We start from the raw sequence: 12,536 nt of genomic DNA on the forward strand, positions 1-12,536 counted from the left end.
CAGGAGCTGAAACCCACTGTTGTTTCTATGAAACCACACATAGAATGTTTGCACAGAATCTTACTTTAACCGCTTAAAAAGTGCCATAAATATGCCATTTCTTAGTTATGTCATAAACAACTTTGAATTATTTTCATTTGACCCAACTGGCGAAGCCGAAATAAAAATGTATTTAGTAATCTATATATATAAAAGGACTTGTCCTCACTGACTGAGGTAAGACGCACGCACAGCCGTAACCGCTGTGCGTAGAAACGTGAAATTTGGACAAAAGTTTACTTTCGTAATCTGGACATCCACTAAGAAGGTATTTTGGAAAATTTTAACCCTAAAGGGGTAAAATAGGGGTTCAAAGTTTGTACGGAAAAAAAATTAAATCAGCACCGATTTTTATAAAATTTGAAATTTAGATTTTTAAAAGTATTTAATTGAACATATGTTTCATCATTTTCTAGAATTCTCCCCTTAAGGGTGCAAATAAGGGGCTGAAAGTTTGTATAGGTTTTTTTTAAATCGTCACCAATTTTTATAAAATTTGAAATTCAGACTCTTAAACGTATGTAATTAAACGCATATTTCATGGTTTTCTAGAATTCACCCCCTAAGGGTGCAAATAAGGGGTTGAAAGTTTGTATGGGAAAATTCTTAAATCGCCACCGATTTTTATAAAATTTGATATTTAGACTCTTAAAAATATTTATTTGACCATATTTTTCATGGTTTTCTAGAATTCACCCCCTAAGGGTGCAAATAAGGGGTTGAAAGTTTGTATGGAAAAATCTTTAAAACGCCACCGATTTTTATAAAATTTGAAATTTAGACTCTTAAAAATATTTCATTGAACACATGTTTCATGGGTTATTAGAATTCACCCTTAAATACGCAAGCGAAGCTGCGCGCGTCCGTTAGTATAATCATAATTATATTTAAAATTACCTTCAATTTTCGTACTCTGATTGACTCGTAATGAATTACTGCTTTTTCTACTGGAGTTGCGTGACATCTGACTGTGGCTCGGGCTGGTTTCCAAACGACCGAGGCATAGTTCGTGAGATGAATATGACGGGTGAGTGGTGACGGAGAACATCGGGTGGACACTACCTGTAATATTATAATTAGTGTAGACACAAATCACTTCGGGATCCTCAAAGACTCATAACGCAACCTAGTGGTAAGACACTCCAATCTCCACGCATCGTGCAAAAAAAGGTCTAAGACTATACATCTTAAAATTAAACATAACTAAGTTAGTCTAAAAATGATATATTTAAAAAATTCAATATTTCAATTTATACAGCTAAGTATGACCTAAGTTAAAATAAACAGGCGTTTGTGCGTTTTTTCAGATTTCTTAAAAATAAATTAAAATACCTGTCAGCTGAAAACAAAACAATAATACGTTTAATGTAAACTTGTAAGTTGAAATACTTGTGTCTAATTTAAATAATAATGAATGCATCTCAATAATTTATATTAAGTCCCTATAATGTGATAATCTCTTTCTTTTAAAGTCGGGTAACAATTAAGTAAGATTTTTTTATCTCTATCTCTTTGTTAAAATATAAATATAAGTACCAGTTCTACTTCTTGATCCTTTGTCACTACCATCAACAGAGTCACCAGAGCTCTTGCCCAATTGCTGCAGCCGCTCAGCCAGTCCATGTATCTTTGAAGCTAAGCTAAGTTTGCCCTGAAAAATATTTGTTTTGTTACGTAGTTTCACGGCACAGCTTTAAACAGAAGGAACATAAGTGTTAAGATACTTCTCTCCCCACTTTACGTCCGATTTTTGAGACTTTTACCACGTTTTTTTTTTATGGAAAAAGGACAAGGCAAATGAGCGTTCGGGTCACCTGATGATGATCACCGCCGCCCACGACCCCGTGCAGCACCGGAGGAGCTACAGGTGCGTTGCCGGCCTTTGAGGTGGAGATAGACGCGCTTTTTGAAGGTACCCATATCGTACCGACCTGGAAACACTGCCGCGGGTAGGCCATTCCACAGTTTGGTTGCGCGTGGAAGGAAATTTCTACGAAACCGCACAGAAGTGGAGTGCCACGTATCCAGGTGGTGTGGATGGTATTTAAGTTTGGTACGTTAACAGCGCGAGGAAATAAAAATATAAATAAACTCAATCCCCTGATTGTGAAACAAACTCTCAACCATCGCGCTGTCTGTCAGATGCTGTGACGCTGCGCCGTCAACAGCCGATGGCTTCAAAACATTTAATGTCAGGAGATTAGGCTAAAGTCATTATTAGCCAAACAAATTTAGCAAAAGCCAAGTTAACCTAAAATTTATAAATTTTAATAATGACATTTAATGTATTAATACATGTATATATGAATTTTTTGACTGAACCTTACTTGATGATCAGCATGGGCGGTTACAGCGGCACAGGCTGTGGTGGAACTGGCCGCCGCCATCTCACGCAGAGCGGGCCTCTTGTCTCTCCGTACAAAGGAGAGAAATAAATGCCTGTGGAAGAAAAAATAGAAATAGAAATTAGGGTACATAGATTGAAGGTCTGAATATTTAATATTAAGAATTGAGGCAGTCATGGCGCAGGAGCACAAGCATGCCACTGTAAACGCGTCGGTTGTGGATCCAATTCCCATCAAGTAGAATGAAATATTATTTTCTTAATTCCTCGTTCTGCTGCTGCTGTAATGCTACTGTACTCGTGTTCTCCAATTAAGTCTGAATAAGTATGAGTACATACCTAGAAAGCTCATCCGGAGTGGTAACTTCGAGGAAAGTGTCCAGAAACCACCGGAAACCCTCATAGTCGATATCCTGAAATGGATGAAACATAAAAATTAGATAACAGAGGCCGAAAGCCGAGGTGAAAAATTGGATAACAGAGGAGAGGGTTGCGGGTTCGATTCCCATTCGAGGAAATGAAATATTTAATATTTTCATTGCCTCGCTCTGGTAACGTGACTAATCGTGGACTAAATTGAGTTCTGCCACTCAAAACGCAATGCCTACAGCATTCGGCGGAAAGTGGAGGAAAGGAATGTCTTAACGGAAATAGAGTTTCTTAGTGGGTACAGAGTTTCTCTACAGAAAGGTGTCCAGCCCGATTGACGTCGATGACTAACAGCCACGTAGTGCTTGCAATTTTCTAAGGATAGAGTACCCTCTTTCCTTCGTACACGGTGTCACTGTAAAAGCTAGCAGGCCTAATAAAAATTTAACTTCTACACAGTAGTGTGAATGAACACTAAGAAATCTCTTTGGGTAGTAGGTAGGTAGTATAAAATGGGATTTTACGTTTTATATACCACGCAAATAAAGCCGGGTACTAGTATCCGTTAGGATATAAAACATCACTATGTAATACTAGATCCTTCCTACAAGTTATATACGCGCCTACTTCTTTTGTTTAACACGGGATTATTGTAATAGCTGTGTAGTGTAGCTTCATATATGTACCTTAATAAAGTAGTGGGTTCAATACCAGTTAGGGGATTGATAAAATTATTTTCATTTACCCCCCTTCGCAACACATTTAGTTGTTTACATTTTTATATATATAAGTGATTTACATCTTTAACTACTTAACAGTGTATATAAAATTTAAACCTTTTAGTTCTTTAGATGTCTATACAATGACATTGAAAAGCCCCAGTCAAAGAGATGAAGACCTCAGGTTATCTATTTCTATATCTTCAAAGGACAGGGTACGTTTGATCTCCTCAGCTTAAAGTATTTCGATTTTTGGGAAGAAATTTTATCTAAGAATTCAATATAAAGAAATGAATGAACTATAAATAAAGATTTAAGTCCTACTAATATTATAAATGTGAAAAGATGAAAAAACATCTATTGTTTCTTTCATTTTCAAGCAAAAAATATAAAAAAGATTTACATGAAACTTTTATGTTTACTGGTCCTTTTTACATCATTGCTCAACGTAAAGGAGGGTAATGTGTTTATGAGTCTATGTATGTATATCTGTTTAATGTAGCGTATAAAAAAATAAGTATTTTTAAACATATATCAATGATGTACTTAGTTGTTCTGTACTTATTACTTTTGACAAAATAAAAAAGAAAAAAGTTATTGGTTTTATTGTCTTTTACAAAGTCGGATTTGTTGTTCTGTTACAATTATTTTTATAGGATATCTAATATCTAGTATCCAAGAGGATATATCAAATTAAAAGTTAATTTTATTTATTTTTTTCACTTACATCTTAACTAATTATTAGAATCGTTGTTTGAAAAGCGAAGAGCGAAGAGAGTTAACACCGAATTTGTGTGTCCTAAACCAGCAAATTAAAACATAATTTTTAATTGTGAAAATTCCTACAAAAAAATCTCCAATTATCGTACGATTGCAAACACTAAGATGTAAAAATTATAATACTTATTATATTTTATAAGTAAATTAATGAATACATTTTTTATAACATATTTTTAATAAAGTATAATATTATAGAACCTAAAAGGTATATTTTTCAGACGGCGGCGTCAACAGAGCAATAATCTTGGAATCAAAGATGGCGTGTCGCCTAGCAACGGTTGCTGGGCAACCGGCTTTTAAAGCGAATAGAAATATTCAGGGCGTCTGCCCGTTTCGACGGGATGTTTATTTTTATATCTTTTATTTATTCTGCATCGCTTAAATATTGTGGATTTATTATACATATATGTGTTTATATCACGTATGTAAAATAAATATATGATAATTGTGGGTTCGATTCCCATTTAATTTTTTACATTTCCTCAAAGTGTTAACATCCACTCCTCCACGTCACAATGTCTCAAAAATTGGGTGGTGTTTGGGGAACGGAGTTTTAAAGCTAGGTTCCATCTACCTTCCCTACTAATTGTGGATAATAGTTTGAAGCTAAATAAAGATACAAAACACTACATACTGCAGTCTGCAGGCACCATTGTTAGTATATAAAAAATATAGTTATTATGGATTTTTTTATGATTAAAACCACATTAGAAAATATTTTTTAATATTTTAGTCTTGCCATAAAACTTTTCAATGAAATAAAAAGTACCTATTTAACAGAATCATTAATCAAATTGAGTAATTACTAACTCGCTCCTAAACTTTTATAACTTTGGAAGTATTTATAAAAATGAATGACTTTTCACATTATTTTAAAGTTTTGTACTTGAAATATATATATTTATATTTTTTTTTTTATTTCGAGAACAACAGTTATACCGCCACATAACACGTAATGCCTCCGGAATTCGTAGGAAAGTGGGCAATGGAAGTGTCTTATTGGTAACGTGGTATCTTAACACTAGGTTTCTAGGTCCGATCTGCTGACGCTGCTAGGTGCAAACAGCTAAAAAAAATGCATGGAGACTTTCAAGTTAGTGAGAAGGCATATTGTCTTAACTACATATTAGACTAATAGTCCTCAAAATTTGAGCTTTGCTAAAATGACGTAGGTCTGGCGGCTCTGGGATCTTGGGCTATTTACAATTAGACACTGTGTCGTTACACCACGACGGCCTAAAGAAACCATTTTTACAAACATTGTTAGTCTAAATCAGCATTTAACACTACATGTGAATAGGTCCTTAGACCCTAATAAAGACACGTTAGCCCATCTGTTCTCATTAAGCTGAATGTCTTCGCGGAAACTATTTATAGAGATGCCCTTTTAAGGTAAAATGTTTCTTGTGTTTCACACTCTAAATGATAGAATAAGAGACACTCAAGTTTTGGCTATCAATTACTTAGGATGTTTGTGGTCATGGAATTAAGGTAACAGGTAAGCCATGACCACCTCAGGGTGTCCTGGTGCTACTGGTGGTACCTAAAAAATATAAGTAACAAAATATTAAGGTTGTACAATTTAAAAAATCTGTATACAAAAAGATTTTAAAATATAGAAGTTGATTACAAAAAGAATTGTTAAACTTGAAAGTATTTTTTTTACTAAATTAAAGATTTTTTATTTTAAAATAAAAAAGCCTTAGATATAACTGACACATAGTTCCAAAGCTACCAATTATTAATTAAGTTATTTACTTAAACGTTTTGTATTTCTAAATACTCATTGTACAAATGGACATTTGGATTTACCGTGAAAAGGCTGTAAAGCTCCAAAATTAGACGAAACTCACGTAAGTTGCGTTCTTTAAATAATTATAAAGAGATTAATAGAAAGTTGTATTATGTTAAATAACTACAATATATTTACAAAAAAAAATATATATTTCAGGCTGTACCCGGATAGCAGGGTAGGCAGAGGAAATCTAATGTTAAAATGCCCCGTTCTGGCACTTACCGCCGAATTTCAAAGGTATTACGTGTTGAGTGGTGGAAATCAATGCTGTGCTTTTTGCCTCTGCCCCAAACCGAGGAAGTGAAAATAGCAAATATTTCATTTCCTCGAGCAGGAATCGAACTCACAACCTGCCGCATTTACAGTCAAAAGCTTGTATCCATTCGCCACGACTGGCAAAAAAAATCTATGGTAAGTAGCATAATTTTTTTTTTCATTTTCCCGCCCTGGTCATAGCGTGAAAATAACAAAATATTTAAATTTAATCATTTCCTCAAGTGGATATGGAACCCAAAACAACTGTGTTTAAAATCAGACTCCGCACCACTCGGTTACAATGCAATGGGGAATTTTCTATTTTTGTTATTTTAACTCAGTTAAAGAAAAAAATACCTATTAGTATAACTCATAAAAAAAATAAAAAAATCTTATAAGTAATAACTTTTTCCTGTTCCCACGTCTATAAATGGGGATAACGGGAACATAGAAATTTATGGCTTCGAGATGTCTATGGGCCGTGACGTCATTGCTAAGGTTCTAAGTAAGATTAAAATGGAATCGACAAAATTGTCCATTCGTTTTTTCCGCTCCGTAACGTATTTTTTACAAAAATACCATCTGAAGTTCGGTTTTAAGTAAGGAAAATTAAATATTTTCATTTGTTCGCTCTGGTATTTAAGTAAAAAAGGAGATTATAAAAGGAGTTTTGTTACGAGAAGGTATGTGTGTGTGAAGCTAAAAAAAAGTTAATGGAGCTATTCAAATTATATATCGTAAACTCGATGGTTGTATCGACATTGAATATTCCTTTAAGTCCATCCTATACGCCTTTATAAATACAAAACCTTATAAAAATCGATAACTAAAACAAAAGTCCTAAATTACTTAATAATAGGCTATGCAGTTGAACTACAAATTGCAGTATAAAAACCATTTAAATTTCAACCCTATTCCTGTCATTTAAAGTCCTATTTACCATCCACGCTAGCTACATAGAAAGTATATACTCTATTTATTTAGTAGATAAGGCTCGAATTTCCAAGCAAAATAGTGACCCAGTGATATTTGCATGACCTAGAGGATTATTATTTTATATTACGCGTGCGCAGTATCGAGGGTAGCTGCTTCAGTTCTCATATGAATATTTGATTCGTTCAGTCTTGTTTTTCAATTAGCGAAAGGTTTCGAACTTTGTTATTTTTAAAGGTCTTTTTTTAATTAAAATTTGGAATTATTTTATTTTTGTACCCCATCTGGTATACGAAATGCTGCGTTGAGTTCTGTCAACACCGAAGTAGTGTCTCGAAACTTCGGAGGGAAGTGGGGCATTGAGTGTCTTAACACTAGGTTCCCTAAAGCTACCCTGTTATACGAGAAAAATCGTAGCTGATTTTTATGTAATTCACTTACTTTCTCTTATGTGAAATAGTGTAGGTACTATCCTCAGAATTGGGATGTAACTTATTTTCAAAATTTTCTTTGCCGCATATATGTAATACGAGTATGTAAATAAAATATCACAGGATCTATAGTAAATAATTAAGAGTTTGTTTGGTTGGACGCACTAATCTCAGAAACTAATGACGTAGACGATTGAGTAATTTTGGCGTGAAAGTGTAACTAACAAACTTGCCTCCCATGACTCCCAATCGACCACGCGAGCGAAACCGCAGGTTAAAGATGTACTATAATTTAGTTGACAGACGTGCCACAGTTCATAGCTCTAATGTAACACGATGCAGTTCCTCGCTTATTTGCAATTCCGCCCACAAACTCATAATATTGGTTTCGTCTTTAATCAAAAGCCATTTTGCATAAACAAAGACTGGCTCCACCTCTCCACCTCCAGACAGATTTAATGTTTGTTCAGACACCTAATGAAATCGGTCTTCGTTGTAGTAGATGGATGGTGCTGATTGATATATTAGTATACTAAAGTGTAAATTTTATAGAGAACTACATTTTACACGCGGCTTCGCTTCTGCTTCTTTAAATGTTCTGCTTGTTTAAATGGAAACCTCTAAGAGTTGTGTGTATATAGAATTATGATAAGAACGTGTCGCTGACTGGTCAGAGCACTAAGACGGTTTCGTTAATAGCTCCGCTACGTTTAATTACTATTAATAACATTTTTTTTCTTTTTTTGTTTACCTTTACGCAGAATCCTACATTTAACAGAGTAGACAAAGGGAACCTGCGAACGTTGTGTAAATAATCCGTTCCCTTTAAAATATTTCCTGCGCGCTTTCGGCCGATTTCCGAAAACATTGCGTGTTGGATGGCGTAAATAAATGCCACGCTTTACCTCATTACCCGACTGAAAAAATTAAAATATATCTCTCTCTCTCTCTATAACCCCCCTACGCCATGACTGGCCTCAAATAATATATGACAAATATACATATATATTTTACAAAACAAATACACTACGTTTCATACAAATGTAACGTTCCAATATTATTTATTTTGGGTCTGGTTTTTATTCCATCTGTTTCAATACAACGAAACACGACACGTACAAATTAAAATTCGCAACAAAGTTTATCGAAGTTATTTTTTTTTACAGGGACGAAAAATAAAATACAAAAAATAATTGGAATAGGAAACATCAAAGGCTGTATTCATGTTCAATCTTTATGTATGTTACATTCTTTCTTATTAGGGTCCAGTGGTTGAATTACCGAGGCGTGGCATTTTATATCTTCATCTTATAATTTTTTTTAAGCTTCACACATAACGGGATAGGCAGTAGGAACCTCGGAACCTAATGTTCCTTTCCCATTAAGTATCTGCCTTTTCCCACTTTCCGCCGAATTCTGCCTAACACAATAACTGCCTAACCGTCTACAATATTTATTATGATAAAGCCTAAAATAATGTATTTATTATTTCAAGCTACCTTTAAATAAATATAACCTAACAGAAATAGAAGTAATTAAACCGAATAATAAAACTTTCTTAAATGTTGATTAAAAGATAAAAATAAATAAAAGTAAACATAAAAGATAGTCCTTGTATCCCAGCAAGTTTCCTGTCACAAGGCAGTGAGTTATGAGCTTGCGTCATCGCATTTAATTGGGGTTCAGATTACTTCTATACTAGATGCTATAGCGTTGGGCGCTACTTTCGTTCTGGCTACCCCGCTAAGGATACAGCGTAAAGCGAAAGAAAAAACGATTGTTTTCTGTGAACATTTAGTGTTTTTTTTATATAAATCGGGTTATAAATAAAAAAATATATATCATATATATATTGCTCGGGTGAAGACGGGCGTGGGTCGCTAGTATTTAATAATGAGAAGATTTTAAGCGGAATCGAAAGGTGTTAAAATGGCAATTAGACCTCCAAGTTTCTGGTTAGTGCGCTCAAAGAAGCAAACGCAATGGTAATGGTTCCTGTTCACAAAGCTTTCACTTTGACAGGACATTTTCAATTGATAAAACATTTTCTCGATACAAAATTATTTCAATTTCGTAGAAAATAATATTTATACTACGTTTAAGCTGAGAAGAGAGAGTAAGAAGCTGTCATGCAAATAAAGAAGAAATTATTTTTTATTTCTTGATTTTAATGATATTTTTCCCTACTTTTTCAGATATTGCGTGCTGAGTGGCGGATCTCAACCCTGCCACCCTTTGTCTCCCAGAGCGGGAAAATAGAAATAATTTAAAATATAATCATAACCATGTATCGTCGTCCACCACTCGCAAGAATGAATTAGTTTTAGTTCCTCGATCTGGTAACAAGACTAATATTGGACGGTGCTTGGAATAAGTTTCTTAACACTAGGTTCCCTCAGCCCACCCTGTTATATATGGGATACAATTTTTAAACTAAAATAGGAAAATTAAATAAATAATCTAGCAAATATACATGTAGGATAGTTACTATAACATTGTCCCGTGACATCGTATACGTATACGGCAAGGCGTAACGACCTAACCGTCGTCGGCCGCGCCGCTGTGACGGCACTCGTTGGCGGATTTACGCCAATTTTCCTTGTATGGTGACCATTTCATACACAATATTTAATTTATATTTTGATTATTTTCGCAACACGCTTTGTCATTCCTAGCTCTTTCACCTCGTCCTCTGTCATCAACCCGCACATATTCTGTTTCCTATTCTGAGACCAATTGATATTAATAGTATTATTATACGAGTCGTAAAACTTAAGACTTAAATTCGTTGAACACGAATGAACCAATTTTGATGTAGTAGATAAAAGAACTACATCAAAATCGGTTCATCCGTTTGGACGCTACGATGCCTAATACAGATACACAAATATGTAGACGCGTCAAACTTATAGCATCGGGGGTTCAAAAAAGTGTATGATAAGGCTCTTAATTAACATTTTTCTATAAAGATAACAAGCCTTGAGAATGAAAAGTTCGCGGCGGTCTATTACGAAAGTATTATTGAAGGTATTATTAAATGAAAGTCGGTTAAAAATAATTGATTTTAACAAAGTCCCGCTGAGTTTCTTACGCCTATTCTTCTCAGGTCTTGTCTTTAGGAAACCGGTCGTAAAATATTTGACTTTTAAAAAGTTAAGTATGTACCTTCTTATTTTGAATAAAATTATTTGACTTTCAATATCGTCTTAGATTTGCGAAGTTCATGGTCACCCAAATCTCATGGGAACTGTCGAAAACAGCGCCCCCATAAACTTCAATAGTAAGAGGGGTCGGGGGTCGGGGTTCAATTCCCGTCGCCACTTAATGTGGATATAAAACTATTTGGAAGTATCTCCGCTCTATAAGAATGTACGAGTTCTCTTTCATTCGATCTCTAATGAAATTTTATGCGTTACAACTAATGTATAGGGTTACTTAAATGGAGTTAGGCGTAGTTTTTTTTTAACCGACTTTAATAAAAGGATGTTATGCATTTGACTGTATTTTTATAGCTTCACGCTCAGATATAATAATACCGGGTTATTAGTCAAAACATCTTGTTGGCACAGTGGCAGACCGTTAATAAACGCGATGGTTGAAGGTTCGATACTCATTCGGGGAAATGAATTAAAATAAAGTGTAGAATTCCGCCACTAACGTCAAAAAAATTGTGGAAAGTGAGGAACGAAATATTTTCCCACTAGGTCCCCGCTGCGTGAAGCTGGACAAAAATCTTTAAATATATCTACATTATTACACCCATTGCCCTTTCACATTGCGATATCGTGACGTCATGTACATTCAGGCATGACGTCATCACTTCCTATTGATTTTATCAAATGCTGTCAAAATACGTATTCAATTTTATTTCTCGTTAATAAAGTCTATATTTGAACGAAATTTATTTTAGTAATAATATTGCCGAATATTGAATTTTAATATAAGGTAATAGAGTTCAAACTCATATTTTGATTTTATCTAGGTTATAATAGAGTAAAAACTAGGTTAGAAGTGACGTATGCCAATTGCTTTTTTTTAGCTTCAAGCCTTACCCCGAATAGCAAGGTAGGCAGGAAGAACCTAGTGTTAAAATAGATTCCAAAAGACGTTACCCACTTTCCGCCCAAATTTCGAGATATTATTCGTTTCCTAGCTCTGGTAACAAGACAAAACCCGGCCTTAAGTTTCGCCCCTCAACGGCATAAACCATTGAAGAAGATGATTTGGTAAAGAAACTAAGAATTCACATAAGCCCCTTCTACATCCTCTCAATCATCCATTCATCAATAGGGATCAAAATCTCCCATCATCAACGATGACGTCACGGAACGTGGCTGTGTGCTTTATGACGTCAGAGATAAGCTAACCTATGGGTAGGAAAGCTATTTATAATATGAACTTTTACTGGCAAACTGATCCAAATAAATATTTATAGCATTAAGGTTAAATCCCTTTAGAATAACGCGATGGTTTCTGGATTTTTTTATTGTTAACCGTGTACGTCGTAACCTGACTATAGACGCGACGGTTGAGGGTTCGATTTTCACTCGAGGAAAATAGGAACTACTTTCCTTGCTCTAAAATTAATCGTTTATTTAGGATTTTGTATCTCGAAAGAAAAACAAAGAAAAATACTGCATTGTCTTTTAAAACGGGGAAATAAAAAACCACCAATTCCAATTCCAATAGGAGTCAAACCCCCAACCATCGCATTTTTTGCCATACCCTGTTACACTGCGCCTCAATGGCCTCGTATATGCTATTTTAGAAAATATAAAAAAAAAACGCTACAGTATTAACTTTTATAGTACTATAATTGACATTGTATAATTATATAATCTATGACGCAATAGAGATAATTCTGTTTGATA

At 34.5% G+C, this 12,536-nt stretch overlaps 1 protein-coding gene across 1 annotated transcript in view; it reads right to left on the bottom strand.

Moving 5' to 3' along the window:
• Dgk (diacyl glycerol kinase 1) overlaps positions 1-12,536 on the bottom strand; it is a 71,140-nt gene that overhangs the window by 11,278 nt on the left and 47,326 nt on the right. The window contains exons 4-7 of the mRNA XM_085188544.1: positions 2,723-2,796; positions 2,367-2,478; positions 1,576-1,690; positions 937-1,101 (exon numbers count right to left, since the gene is read on the bottom strand). Coding sequence (XP_085044670.1) covers positions 937-1,101; positions 1,576-1,690; positions 2,367-2,478; positions 2,723-2,796 — 466 coding nt within the window. The remainder of the gene's footprint in view (positions 1-936; positions 1,102-1,575; positions 1,691-2,366; positions 2,479-2,722; positions 2,797-12,536) is intronic.

This window comes from Heliconius melpomene, chromosome 7 (genome assembly GCF_056956725.1).
Source record: "Heliconius melpomene rosina isolate 202511_hmr_F chromosome 7, ASM5695672v1, whole genome shotgun sequence".
Classification (NCBI taxonomy): domain Eukaryota; kingdom Metazoa; phylum Arthropoda; class Insecta; order Lepidoptera; family Nymphalidae; genus Heliconius; species Heliconius melpomene.